General features: G+C 36.3%; 2 protein-coding genes across 8 annotated transcripts in view; one reads left to right on the forward strand and one right to left on the reverse strand.

Moving 5' to 3' along the window:
• GRN (granulin precursor) overlaps positions 1-2,457 on the forward strand; it is a 27,983-nt gene extending 25,526 nt beyond the window's left edge. For both annotated transcript variants that reach the window (XR_009154933.1, XM_058181263.1), the window contains one exon: positions 1,256-2,457. Coding sequence is in view for 1 of the 2 variants with exons in the window: in XM_058181263.1 (XP_058037246.1) it covers positions 1,256-1,321 (66 nt within the window). In the remaining variant the exon portion in view is untranslated. The remainder of the gene's footprint in view (positions 1-1,255) is intronic.
• GJC1 (gap junction protein gamma 1) overlaps positions 2,379-14,561 on the reverse strand; it is a 26,417-nt gene continuing 14,234 nt past the window's right edge. For 5 of the 6 annotated variants that reach the window (XM_058181267.1, XM_058181270.1, XM_058181268.1 and 2 more), the window contains one exon: positions 2,379-3,871. In XM_058181267.1, coding sequence (XP_058037250.1) covers positions 2,671-3,852 — 1,182 coding nt within the window. In that variant the 5' untranslated portion in view covers positions 3,853-3,871 and the 3' untranslated portion in view covers positions 2,379-2,670. Of the gene's footprint in view, positions 3,872-8,104; positions 13,628-14,561 lie in introns of those variants that run through there. The other variant, XM_058181272.1, reaches the window with a different exon arrangement.

Here is a 14,561-nt window from a genome sequence, read left to right on the forward strand (position 1 = left end):
CCAGTTTATCTAGCCTTACCTTTCTAAGCCTTGGGGTTATTGTAAACACAGGTTTTCCATTTCTGATTCGTATATTGTAAACTGAGACTTGCTTCAAGAAAGATAATTATATATTTTTAGAATTAAAAAAAGTGAAAATGTCAAAACTTCTCAAAAGGCCTCTAAATTCTAGAAAAAAGTACAAAATAGTTTCACATCAGTGCAGCTTCTTGTCAGAGTTCAGGGAGGAGAAAATGGATCAGTTCTACAATTCTAATAAACCTTTATTAATAAATCTAATTAATCAATGTACAAATATTTAGTTTTCGCTGTGCTTACTGCCCTTGCCAATAAGATGTCACTGCATTCTATAATTATAAACAAGTTGAATATTAAATCTTTGTTTTTTAGTAAAACAAAAATTAAGCATGCATCTAGACCCCGAATTTGGAGTGATAAGAAAAGCAGTTTGGGAGAAATTTATATCACTTAATTAGAATAACTTCTGCTAAATACCAACACTGAAATAATCTTAAAACAACATTTCTTTAATTTTTGGGATACAGATTTTTCAATAGGATGATTGCTCTTATTCAAAAATTCTCAATTCAATTTTTCAAGTTTTAGGCAGAGCAGCATGTTGGTATGCATTTGTATCTAGGTCTTTTAAAATATTGCACAAAAAACTTGGGATTCTGCTAAATGAGACGGGCTTTGTGTGTGGTGGATGGAATAGTCAGGCAGATGTGTCCTGTATAATTTGAAATCACACAAAAAAGATGCCTCTGTCCAATTTTGGAATAACCCGTTCTTCCTCACATTGCCTATCCTGCTTGTTAAGTATCCCCAACCAGTATCTATTTCAAGCAGCTCCATTTGCTACCAAAAATGGGTTGAATGCATCTAAATTTGGACACAACCCCACTTTCCACTTAAATAGCTATTAGATTTCTGATAGGTTCTGCAAATCCAGTTTATTCAGTGACTGTATCTCAGCAGTAGGAAAAATGGCAAGCACTTGGGATAGTGTAATTGCTACCCATTGCTTTTAATTCAGACTTTACTATATCTTGAATGAAGAAAAATACACAAAGCCATTTTCTAATGATCATGTATTGCATTAAATCCAAACTGTATTACTTACCAAATTTTGCAAATGTTGTCAGCTCAGCACCATAATAGATAAAACCACAGCAATTCAAATACATTGAATCTATGAACCAAAAAATGGAAAAATTCCAAAAGCTGATAACTAATTGTTTTGTCTTCTTATTAGGAAAGAAGTAAGATTTCCAGATTCCTGTATGGAGCTGAAACTCCTTCAAAGGATCTATATATTTAATTAGAACAGCTGCAGTTTCACAAGACTAGAATATACATTCCTAAATAGCTTCCTGCTGCTTTTTGCAAGCAATACATTAATAACAGGACAGGAATTTAAAAGACCATGGAGGAAGACTGACCTTGGACACTGCTAAAATAAATGGATTTCTTAAAGTACAAATTTTTCCATCACTTCAAATTCACAATCCCTCGCTCCTCACAATAAAGAACTTCCTGAAGAACCATGTACATCACATGCCTTTAAAGTAACATTTCCCACTTCAAAACAAAGGCAAGTATTTTTAATTCTGTTTATATTTCTTTAAATCAAGATGTTTTTTCCCCACCATTTGAATACTGGTTCAAGTTTCAAGAAAGCAGGCCTTTCTTTGTCTCAACAATAATTTAATAGTTAACTTGTCTAACTTTTTTCTAAATTGTTTGCCAGATCAAGAATTGATGAAGACATCCCTAAAGCAGGGATAGGCAAGCTAGATTTTTGGACTATATAACCACATATATAACTATAACCAACGTACATTAGTAATATGGGGACTGCAGTATAAATTATCTAGAGTATACCCAATTGCTTTCCCTACTTTGCAATATCAAATATATGTTTTAAATTAACTATCAGGTATATGAAGTTTTATTTTCACAATGGTTTTAATTTTTTTATTCAGAAAACATTGTCAATTCCAGGCACTTTTTTCTCAGAAGACTCATAAACTGAACGCAAGGTTATGTGCTAGAAGCAGCCAGTCTGAAATTCATTTTTTTCGTTCACTCATATTCAAGGATATTCACTACAGGAAAAAAAATATCTGACTACATTTGAAGACATATTTCACTAACCTAGTGTTTAATTTATTTGGCTGGGACGAGAATGCAGAAGGGGCACGACCGTCATCCAGAATTATCTGTTCCATAATTCAAACCTCTATGAAATTCAAAGTAAATCAGCCATCTCTATGAAATGTGAGGAGAAAAATGCTTTAGAAAAATGTTGAAAATTCCTATTTGATTCCTTTTAATATAAAATGTATAACTGAGATATCCAATATACAAATACAAAAATGTGCATAATAAAAGGTACCATAATACTGTACATACAGTGTAAACAGTTTTAACAAAAATAATTAAAAAAATCCCTGGGACTTCTGCAGATCTGGAAGAATACATGAATACATGTTTGTGAGCGTAACTACTTTTCTCTTCTGTTCTTTTGCACAGTACCATTTAGCAGCACGAAATATCTCTGAACTTTAGCAAGGCCAATTATTTTTTACTGGAAATTATTTCGCACCCAATTTGCTAGATATAATATGCTACAAGAAAAAGGTAGCATTCCCTGTCAAGTGAACAGCATCAAATCCAAACAGAAGTCTTCCCATCCCCTGATTTACTACTGCCGCTGCTTTTGTTTGAGCTGCCTCTGGGCTTCTTCTCCTTGGAACAGGATGGATTATTCTGATTATTATATGCATGGATGGCAAGATCTAAGCGTTCCTGAGCTACTTTGATTTCTCGCTGGATGTTCTCCAGTTCAGTGGGAATGTTCTCTTCATTGCTGCCATATTGTTGTTCTTGGGCAATGTTGGCTTTATTTTGCTTATGTGCTATTTTGGCATTAGACAACTCTGTGTACTGTATTTGGTCAGGTTTCATGGCAATATTGTACCCTGGAGGAGCTGATGGGGTATTCCAAATAAAAGGATAATGATAGGTTCCTGAATCTTCTAGCTCCTTCCGCTTGTTATTCAGTGTGTCCCGAATGGTGCCAAATCCCAAGTGAAGCATTTCCCAGATATTCAGAAGTAAACACAGACCACTCACACCATACATGATGAGCAGGAATATGGTTTTTTCTGTGGGCCTTGAAATGAAACAGTCAATAGTATGGGGACACGGATTTCTGCTACAAAGGAACGTTGGACTGACTTCAAATCCATAGAGTAAGTACTGGCCTATCAGGAAGCCAATTTCAAACATAGTCCTACTCAGCAGTTGAAAGATGTAAATCTTCATAAGCCCATCTTCTCGGATTCGCCTCCGACCGTCATGCTTTATTTTTGTGAGGGATGGATTTTGCTTGTTCTCTCGTTCACTCTCTACCTCAATCTCTGGATACATCATTGGATCTTCTTCATTATCGTCTTCTGCTTCTTCTAAACCTCGGTGTTGTTTCCAACGCATTAGAAGAGGTTTGCTTCGTAACTTCCGTTCCATTCCGCCATGTTCCACTAGCCGAGCTATTTTGTGAGCAGCATAGCCTAAGTACATTACTGAGGGAGTAGAGACTAGGATGATTTGAAATACCCAAAACCTCACATGAGAGAGGGGTGCAAAAGCATCATAGCACACATTTTCACAACCTGGCTGTTCTGTATTGCAAACGAATTTGCTTTGTTCATCATAATAAATGGATTCCCCTCCCACAGCAGTGAGAACAATGCGGAATACGATCAGCACAGTCAGCCAGATCTTCCCCACAAATGTGGAATGATTGTGGATCTCCTCAAGTAGACGGGTCAAGAAACTCCAACTCATTGTGGTCAAAGATGTTTACCTAAGAACAACAAGGGAAGGGAACAAAGGAGGTTTTAAATATATTCTTTTCAACAAAGGAAAAATATGCCAGCATTGAACATGAACAATACATGATTTTACAATTTTCTAAATATTGCTTCTATTGCATCCTGAAATAAATGAGAAAAAAATTCTAAAAATGATTTCATTAATATTTATTAACATTTTATATTATGATTTATTTCTACTTTTGTTAATTCGAACTTGCCCAAGCCAGAACTTATTTATTATAAATGTTCCATCCTATCAAAAGCCCCAAATTCAATCATGTGATTCTGGAGCGGGATGATAGCTATCAAAACTTCAAACCCAGGTTGCAAGTACCCTTTCTGGGATCCATTGTAAATTCAAGCAGTTGCTAAGTGACTGGTCATAAGTTGAGGACTATCTGTAATATCCAGTTTCCAACGAAGGCCAGACAGTCTAACAGAAAATTTTAAAATATGTTTCCACTGTTCAATGTTATACTTTGCCTGAATTTTCCTGAAGAAAATACACATTCTAAAGTTCTATGTAAAGTTTGTATTTTAACTGAAGAATACTTTATTTCATTTTCGCTATCTAATTCAGGCTTCCTAAATTTTTTGCCATCACGTCTCCTTTCAGTATAATTTTAATGTACACACTTCCCTTAAAAATCCAAACATAAAATAAATACAAATGAACAATGAAAAGAATAGTTAAACTTGGAGGAAAAGGGATTTATTATAAGAATATGCAACTTAAAAGGTTCTTCACATGTCCTCTGGCTGAATCTTCCCAAGGGAGGCAACTCACAGTCTGAGAAACCTTGATCTAAATGATGCATTTCCTGAAGAAAGCACACATTCTAATTGAACTGCATTGTAACTGTTTAAATGCATGCTCGCCTTCAGGAACTACATTGTTAATTTAAACAATTCTCCATTATATCTGAAGTATGACATTGCACTTTCATCCCATTTCCTTAACCTGAATATGAAACTTAAATGAGAACAATGCAGGGCTGGAATTTTCTTTGAGCTATGGCAAAAGAATGAAATCTATTTAAAATCAACATAAAATAAGCAGATATGTATCTGTCATATAAAGAGCAGTAAGAAAATAAGCAAGAATGTCAGTTATCTGTGGAACTAGCAAATCGAGGGACTTAAATATTGTTTGATTATCAAATCACACAAGGTAACATCAGTTACTCTCAGACTTTTAATATAGATAGATTTCCTATTAGGAAAGGAAGAAGGAAGGGAGTAAGTCCAACAGCAGCAAACTTTAAAACTTATGTTTTTAAAAGTCAGTTACTGTAGATTCATTCAATCTCTGTGCATATACACTTGCTGTCCCGCTAGGTGGAATCACCTAGTTGATCTTAATTAAAAAAACAAACCAACACTTGGCCCAGAGTCCTAATTTTATTTGGTGATCTCCTGTCCAAATATTAATTAGGATAGGAGATCAAATAATGTTAGCACTCTGAGCTATACTGGAAAAATCATCCTGGAGATGGCATGACATTGTCAAGAAAACTACATGAGCGCAGCCACAAAGTTATTGGAGTGCAATTCTACACTAAAAGTTATTCTTGGGTCTAATGGCGTTCCTTGCTGTATGTGAAAATAATTGGTGAAAGATGAGATAGGAGTTCAGATTTTACTAGATTTTTTACTAGTAAAGATTTACTTGAAATTTCCCTGAAAGTAATGCGTATTGGATTCTCCTTTTTCTAAGGATTATTAAAATTTAGTAGTCCAAAATTGTTCTATTCAGATATAATCTGGAGGTTATACTGAATCCAATGGAATGTCCAAGTAGACTGAGTAGGATTGTATTTGTATGCATTAACGTCACCAAGCAATTTCAGCAAGGTTTCAGATTTGTGGAATATCTCATTTAGCTGTCTGTTAAATCATAAAATCCATCACTGTTTAATTTTAACAGACAAAGATGAAATTCAACAACATCTGGAAAATAATGAATTTCTCAATTTACTTTCTTTAAAAGCAGCTGGGCCTAAAATGGATGACAGCTAAAGCACTTATTTTTTTGCTCAATAAAATATACACACTTACTTATTTGTATGTTTATGAACTCAATGGAATTGCTAAATAAAGGGGATGACAAATTCTCTTCTCACAAATACGTAAAAAGTTTTAATTTTATTATTTATTTATTTATTTATTATTTACATTTCTATACCGCCCTTCTCCGAAGACTCAGGGCGGTTTACAGCCAAGTTAAAAAGACATATACAAAAATTAAAACACAATATTTGAAATTTAAAAATCTGAAACCATAAGGCCGAATATTAAAATACAAGAAATAAAACCACTCAATTAAAAATTACTCTTAGGCCAACCCTGCTCGTTGAAACAAAAAAGTCTTGAGCTCGCGCTTAAAGGCCCGGAGGTCGGGAAGAAGGCAGTTTGTTCCATAGGGTAGGTGCCCCAACAGAGAAGGCTCTTCCCCTGGGGGCCGCCAGCCGACATTGTTTAGCTGACGGCACCCCGAGGAGACCCTCCCTGTGGGAGCGCACAGGTCGATGGGAGGCTATTGGCGGCAGTAGGCGGTCCCGTAAGTAACCTGGTCCTATGCCATGGAGCGCTTTAAAGGTGATCACCAACACCTTGAATTGCACGCGGAAGACCACTCCATAATACACTGCATTTCCACATTTTGCTTCAAGGTCCACTAATAGGCTGAATTACCTGTAAAATGTTGTTGCTTTAATTATGTACATTTAGTGAGATAATTACAATTGTACTATAGTATAGCCATTACATTTAAAAAAAAACTATTTTAAAGATTGTTTAACAATAATGGAGAATTTCACTCCGACATGCTAATTCACTACAATTATTTATCATACATCATATGACAAGCTAAACTAGACATGATGAAAAACACATGACTGCATTTTTTTGTTTCCTCTTTTTTCATTTTTTTCTTTAAATAATATTTCTGTAGCAGAGAATCAGTGTGATTAAAACAGAATAGCAAGATAAATATATATCAGTGATACATCACTGTACTAAGCAATAACTACCCATATATGATGGAAGCATGGACAATGTCTTTCTCAAGGATATTTTCATCTTGAAAATAGAAGGGAGTAGAAAGTACAATAAAAAATAGATTTTCCTATGCCCCTTAATCCTTATGGTTTATACTATCCATAGACCTTGTAAGAAACAAAGAGAGTGTTAAATGCAACAAGATGTCTAGCTTGACTCTATTGCTCTGGTTATTTTATTTCATTCCATTTTATGTTTATTTTGGGGCTGCTATCACCTAGCAAATCTTTTACATGAATAATTTTTTAATGAGTGGAAATAGGTTCTTCCAGAAAGGAAATAGAATGAAGACTAGGATCTAGTATCTATGGCTTTGATTGCACTTACTGATGACCTGTAGTAAGCTGGAGTAGGGGTGATGAATCCATACTGGTACTATTTGATCTCTCAGCAAAACATTGAAGATACCCAGTTGTACATCTCTATCCCCAGCCAACTAAGTGAGGTTAACATTCTATTCTAATATCCAGAGATTGTGAGGAACTGGATGGGGAAGAACAGGTTATGGCTCCGCCCTGCCAAGACTGCATAGTAATGGGTTTTAAATCTTCTAGATCTGGGAGTTGGAGTGTGTCAGTCTTTGGCCCAGGATGAGATAACAGTGCCTTGTTCAAACTTGGTATACAATCTGAGTGATTCTCCTGGATTCACAGTTCCTGCTCAAAAGAAAAATGGCAGCTGTGGCCAGGGGAACTTTGCCCAACAGCCTCATGTGTGCCAGTTGTGACCACTCCTGGATTCTGCTCATGGTCATGCACCCCTTAGTAATCTAATTCAAACTATTTATTCAAACTACTGCCACATATTGTCCATGTGGCTGCCTGTGAAGAACATCTGGAAGTTTCAGTTGGTCCAAAATGCAGCAGCTCAGATAGTTATATCCTCAATTATACCCAGGTGTACCACTACACTGCAAGCTGCATTGGCTCCCACAGGCTTCTGGGTGTGATTTAAGGTGCTAGCTATCATTAAAACTCCAGATGGCAAGGACTGGGTTACTTTTGGAACCAATCTCTCCCACAGTCTCTGTCTGCCAAATGCTCGATTTTCTCTGTTAAACTCTACCACCTTATGGGACCTGAACCACCTTCTTAGCAGTGGCCCCTGTACTCTGGAATGCTTCCTCCCATCCTTGATATAGGATAAACTCCAACTCTGCTCACCTTTGGGAAAAGGTTGTTATAACCAGGCTTCTTCTCCAGACATTTGGGTCAGGTTGAATTCCTTTTTGGTTGTTTTTATTGTTCTGCTTGGCCAGCATATTTTATTTTATATTTATTCAATATTTTATGTAAATTGGGTTTTTCCTTGATTTATTATTTCTTGTTGGTATATGCCACCCACAGTCACACTGAGTTGGGCAGTCTTATAAATCTAGTAAATAAATAAATGGATTTTCTGTGGTGTGAAAAAAATATAGAAGTCACATTAGAAATGACACTACATAGATGCTGTATATAAAAAAAGAAATCATTCCATAACCATGTTTGGAAGTACCTTGCCTTCAGAATGGAGCAATTCACATGTATCTTTCAAGAAAGCCCAGATAATTTCTAGGTCAAGTTTCAATATTTTTAAATCAAAATGATGATTTTGAATAAGACTTGCTATTCAAAAACAAGAGTTGCTGATTAATAATTTTTCTTAAAAATTTAAATTACTTGGGTCCTTATATTTGTAGTTACAACCCAACTTCCAAATCAGTTATGAAATACTTACAGGAGAGAAAAATAAAAGTTTTGAAATACATTTACATTCCCAGACTTGACTGCTATTGACAATCTGTGGGGAGATGGGGATCCACACAAAAGAACAAAAGGAAGCAAGTGACAAACTGGGCATTGCAACATTAACACTACCGCTTTTATATGTGCACAGACATCCCATGCAAAAACACAAGAAGTGGAGTTTGTGTCAGGAAGTCACATTGCTGGCTAAACACTGTTGGCTGAGCATTGCAGGCTGAGATATAGAAAGATTTCTACATGTAAAACATGCAAGGAGACTTAGGAATAATTTTGAGCTAGAAGAGTTCTACAAGGAAAAGTTGAGAAAAAAATCCAAAAGCAAAAATAGAAAGTCTCTTAGATAGTTGTAGAAAATATTCAGAAATGTTCTACTTTTGCCAGTGGAACCATTACAAAGTAGGGACTGAAATATGTCCATTTTTTTTATACCCTCTCTTGACTGTTTTCTTATTTTGAATTATAAAAAATTATACAAAAATGGTTAAGTATGCATCCAAATTTTCCAAGAACTCAATGCCACAACTTTTGCAGTCAGCTCTGTAACATATAACCTCCAAGGTTATTTTTCTAGTCATTTTACTTCCTTTTCCAAATAAAAGGGTTATTCAGTTCTTGCAATCTTTGTCTCATGTGACATGTTATAAAGAAAAGTTGCATTTTAAAAAAAGCTCTGGATTTAAAAGTGACTGGTTTTCAGTTCTCAACAGGAGTTTTGTTTTCCCAGCCTGCTTTGGTATTTTAACAAGCCATGGCTTATTTCTCCCAGACCTACCTTGAGGCAAATCCAGGTACTGGAACATAAGGAAAATAAAAAGGGAGAAGAGAAGCAGTTAACACATTCATAAGCAATTTTCTTTTCTTTCCTCTTTCCATAAATCTATCCATATAGTTAGAAAACAAAAATGTGTATTAGGAATTCAAGATGATTTAATTATTTTTAATGATTTAATGATTTTTTAATGATTTTATGATTTGTAGAACAAATACTAAAAAGAGGGCTTTTTTTGGAGGGGATGCCTCTTCCGCCATTCCGTTTTTTACATTGCAGAAAGCAAATAGTAATTTAGCCAATCTGTTCCTCAAAAATAAACTAATAAATAAACTATTTTTTTCTTCAAATTTATCAAATTAATTTCTGGACACTGAAAAGGCTGATTTTATTAAACACATTTAAAAATACTGGCTTCCCCCCCTTGTTTGTTCATTGGGTTGCTACTTGACATTTTCATTTGTGGCTAGACTTATTACAAAAGAATTGTAGGAAGAATGTGTTGGATATGTTCACCACCTTAAGTTATTTGTAAAAATAATAAGTTTATTTATATGAACAAACAGATAGGCAGACTGTTAGACAGACAGACACAACTTCAGGACATATGTTTAAATTTCCCATCAAGCCTTTGAGAAAAGATTACTAGTAATATATATTCTCCATATATTTTTAGTAGCTAAGGCCCCTAGAACATGCTTCTGATCTACCATATTTTCCAACTATCTCACTGAATCTTTATTCCAACAGTTTTATTTTTCTGGAAGTATGTAATGATTATTTTCCTGGATGGGTACATTTGGAAAACAAATTTATAAGTCCTTTGAAAATGTAAGGGTCTGGGACAGGGTGTATTCAACTGGGTGTTAGGGTCCGCGTGTATTAAATTGAGATCTTCATTTCCAACCTTGAAAGCTGCTAGGTAGTTATTAATAGATAAGCAGTTGTGATTTGATCCACTTCATATCAAAATACTATTGATACTATGATGCATTCCCAATCTGAAAAGAACAATGCTAATCATGTCATAAACTTTAAAGAATTTCTTCAGTCCATGCTAAATTATGCTGAAAACTTACAGAACAGCTTTTGTTAACTTGCTTCCGAGAAGAACAAACTACTGAAAAATAAATGAGGAAAGTACAAATGAAGTATAATGACCGCAGACCTACTAAAAATCTGATGGCTTGGGTTAGACAATAAATATTAGATTTGAGAGTATTGCTTGCCTGCTGAATTTGAATTACAGCCGAAGAATTCCAACTATGCTCGGAGCTATGAAGAAGAGCCATATTATTAAACAAAGCAGCATGTTTTCACCTAGGATTAAATGGACATGACAGCAGCAGAGACAACATACAGAATGAAACATATCCTGCAGGAAGTCATGTACCAAGGGCTCTAAATGCATCCAGGCTACTCTGAAAATCTGGTTCAGCAGCTGACCACTCTCCCTGACATGCCTAGCCTTGCAACTATGCAGAAAATATTTAATCATTAGCATGTCTGTTGATACCCACTATTACATCATTTGAGGTATTTAGTAATCTAAAAAGAAAACAAATAAAACTTCAGTTTCCTTCAAGCCATGTATGGGTAGCATTATTGTAGCCTGTCTGCCCTTTGGGAGTTTTATGCATTTCATGTGAAATAGCCATACATGGCTAATTCAGTTTTATGGGATATCCACATAAAAGCAGCAGCAGCACGTTTACTTCCTTGTTTCACTCACCTTTTCTCAGATTGCAGCTTGGAAAACCAAATATAGTAACACAATCTTCAAAAGTGTGGGTGAATGTTAGAACTCTCTATCTCCCCAAATGTGGTTTTGTATTTCAGGGTTATGCTGAACATCTACATCTATCCCCATTTGGTATACTGAAAATTATTTCCTGACTAGAGGCATTATATTGTCTTATGTATTTTTGATATGTGAAAACTAAGTGTCTTTTATACACAAAAGCACTAAATGAAAGATAATTAATGAAAGATAATTAATCTCTCAGGGGTTGCCACAAAGAAGAGGGAGTCAAATTATTCTCCAAAGCACCTGAGGGTAGAACAAGAAGCAATGGGCGGAAACTGATCAAGGAGAGAAGCAACTTAGAACTAAGGAGAAATTTCCTGACAGTTAGAACAATCAATAAGTGGAACAACTTGCCTGCAGAAGTTGTGAATGCTCCAACACTGGAAATTTTTAAGAAATGGTGTAGGGTTTCCTACCTGGGCAGAGGATTGGACTAGAAGACCTTCAAGGTCCCTTCCAATTCTGTTGTTGTTGTTGTTGTTGTTATGTATTTTCTCCCAACATTTGAAAAGTATTTTTACTTAAAAACTTCCCATTAAGAAACATGCCAAATACAGACAGTCTTCAAATTGTGGCGGTAATTGAGATCAGAATTTCCTTTACTAAGGGATGTGGTCGTAATGTGCAACATCACATTGCTACATCCTTAGCCAACAGCAGTCCCAGCACTCCCTGTCACTGCGGTTAACCGAATTCCACCAGTCATTAGATGAGGACCCATCCCAAACCAGGCCACTTTCAGCTTAATCCTTTCCACTCCAAAGTCTCAGTAAGGTAAGAGTAGGGGTACTTTCTTATCTTTAGCTTTTTGATCACCTTGAACTCCGCCAGCCTTGCCATCCTGCACTCCACTCACCCAATCAGCCCTGGCAGTGTGAGAGGAATACAGGGCAACTCTCTGACAGGATCAGTATAGATTGCAGGCTGGCAAAGCCAACAGGACCAACAAGGTGACTGTAGTGATTTTCCACAGACTGGTTGGCCCAGTGAGGAGACAAGGTAGCACTCCTTGGTGGCCATTGCTCAGGACTTGAGTTGCAGGCCTAGGGATGATGGCAGCTGGCTAGGCCATGAGCTTCATCCCCAGTACTGATGCTGCAGTATACCACTGTACAGGGTGGCTAAAAGGGCAGAGAAAGGCGACAGTTGAAGCATCCCTGTGGTTTTATGTGTGGGTGGGCTGCCATATTACTGAATTTTGATCACATGACTCCAGAGGGCACTGCAACGACTGTAATTTTGGGGAGTAACATTCATTTGGCACCACATACCTTTGAATGATTGCTGAATGAATGGTTGTATGTAACTCAAAAGACAACCTATGCACATCATAGCTAGAACAGGATAACTGGTTGTTGTTTTTTAAAAGCCATAATGTAAATTAAGAGAGTTTTAAAGAATGGATTTGTTCAAACAATATTACTCATTCTCCTCAGAGATGCATAGTATATTATACATATCAAGAAAAATACAGTGTAAAATATGTGCACAGAAATAGAAACTTCTCCAGGGAGTAGGAAATAAATTATCTTTTAATCAGTGAAAGACTTCAAAAACACTTCCCAGAAAAATGGGGTATACTTATTCATGGAAGCATTTGCCTTGTCTGAACCAACCTCATCCGTTGGTATGTCTGCCTTGCACATCAGCAAGTAGAAAGTTAAATGATACAGTAAGGTTCAAGACTGTCAGAGAAGGAATACCTCCTAATTTGGTCATCTTTTAACTCCAATTGAGTCAGTTTGGTGTAGGGGTTAAGACATGAGGTTAGAAACCGGGATAGTGGGAGTTCTAGTCCTGCCTTGGACACAAAGCCTATTGGTTGAGCTTAGGCCAAACACTTTCTTTCAGCCCTAGGAAGGCAAACGTCTTCTGAAAAAAAAAATCCAATCACCAGTATTTGAGTAGTAGGGTGATGGTTATTCTTTTACAAAAGAAAATTCCCTGGGCTTAAAACTACATTGCACATAGCTGGATCAATGCATCAGTATCCTTTCAATGAAGAGGGAAATATCTTTTTATCTGTGATGGAAATGAGGTAAAGATAAACTTGCTTCCACAGTAAAACTGTTCTTTTGACACAAGGCAAATCATTTAGGGGATAATGAAAAGAGAGAAATCGTAGTGGTCAAGCTGAATATACATGCTGAATTAAAGCCCTCAAGCTTAGTATTACAGGAGATGTTGTTACTGGTTATTGCAGAATGTATCCCTAATGTACCATGTAAGGACTATGAAGAGCCTAGACAAGAGAAAGCTGTTGACAATTTGAGAAGCTTGAAGGAAAAAAGAACGCATGGCAATGTAAGGGTTTAAAAGATTTCCATGGACTACAATCACTGAACATCAGCAGTCTGTAATTCCTGAAAGATTATGCCATAATAAAAGTGTGTGTGTGTGTGTGTGTGTGTGTGTGTGTGTGTGTGTGTGTCTGGCATGACTAAACACCAAAGGCGCATGGAACGCTGTTACCTTCCCACCAAAGGTGGTCCCTTTTTTTCTACTTGCATTTTTAACATGCTTTTGAACTGCTAGGTTGGCAGAAGCTGGGACAAGTAACGGGAGCTCACCCCGTTACACAGCAGCACTAGGGATTTGAACCGCCGAACTGCTGACCTTTCAATCGACAAGCTCAACGTCCTAGCCCCTGAGCCACCATACACTATCAAAATATCTGAGCAAAAAGAAAAAAAAAACCAAGCAGAAAAAGCAGTAGGCAAATGGGAAGAACCAAAAAGACTGAACTTTGCTTTCCAGAGAGCAGCAAAGAAGTACAATGAAGTTTATTGGGATGAATAATATAAACAGCTTGAAGTGGACTACACCAGGAATGCATTTATGCAAGTCAAAAATATCCAAACGCTATTTACAGGTGGTCCTAGACTTAAGACCACAAGTGAACCCAAAATTGATGTTGTTAAGTGAGACTTTTGATAAGTGCATTTTGCCCTATTCTACAACTTGCCACAATTGTTACATGAATCATTGCAATTGTTAAGTTAGTAACACAGTTGTTAAGTGAATTTGGATTCCCCCATTGACTTTGCTTATCAGAAAGTTGCAAAAGAGGATCAAATGACCTTGAGACACTGCAACCCATCATAAATATGAACCAGTTGCCAAGCATCCGAATTTTGATCACATGACTATGGGGATATAGTGTGTATATAAGTGTGAAAAATGATCATTGAGCCACTTTTTTCAGTGCTTCGAACAGTCACTAAACGAACTGTTGTAAGTTAAGGACTATCTGTATTGCTCATAAAGGCATCATTAAAAACAAGCAAGGGGAAGAA

The sequence above is a fragment of the Ahaetulla prasina genome, chromosome 4 (assembly GCF_028640845.1).
Source record: "Ahaetulla prasina isolate Xishuangbanna chromosome 4, ASM2864084v1, whole genome shotgun sequence".
NCBI lineage: Eukaryota > Metazoa > Chordata > Lepidosauria > Squamata > Colubridae > Ahaetulla > Ahaetulla prasina.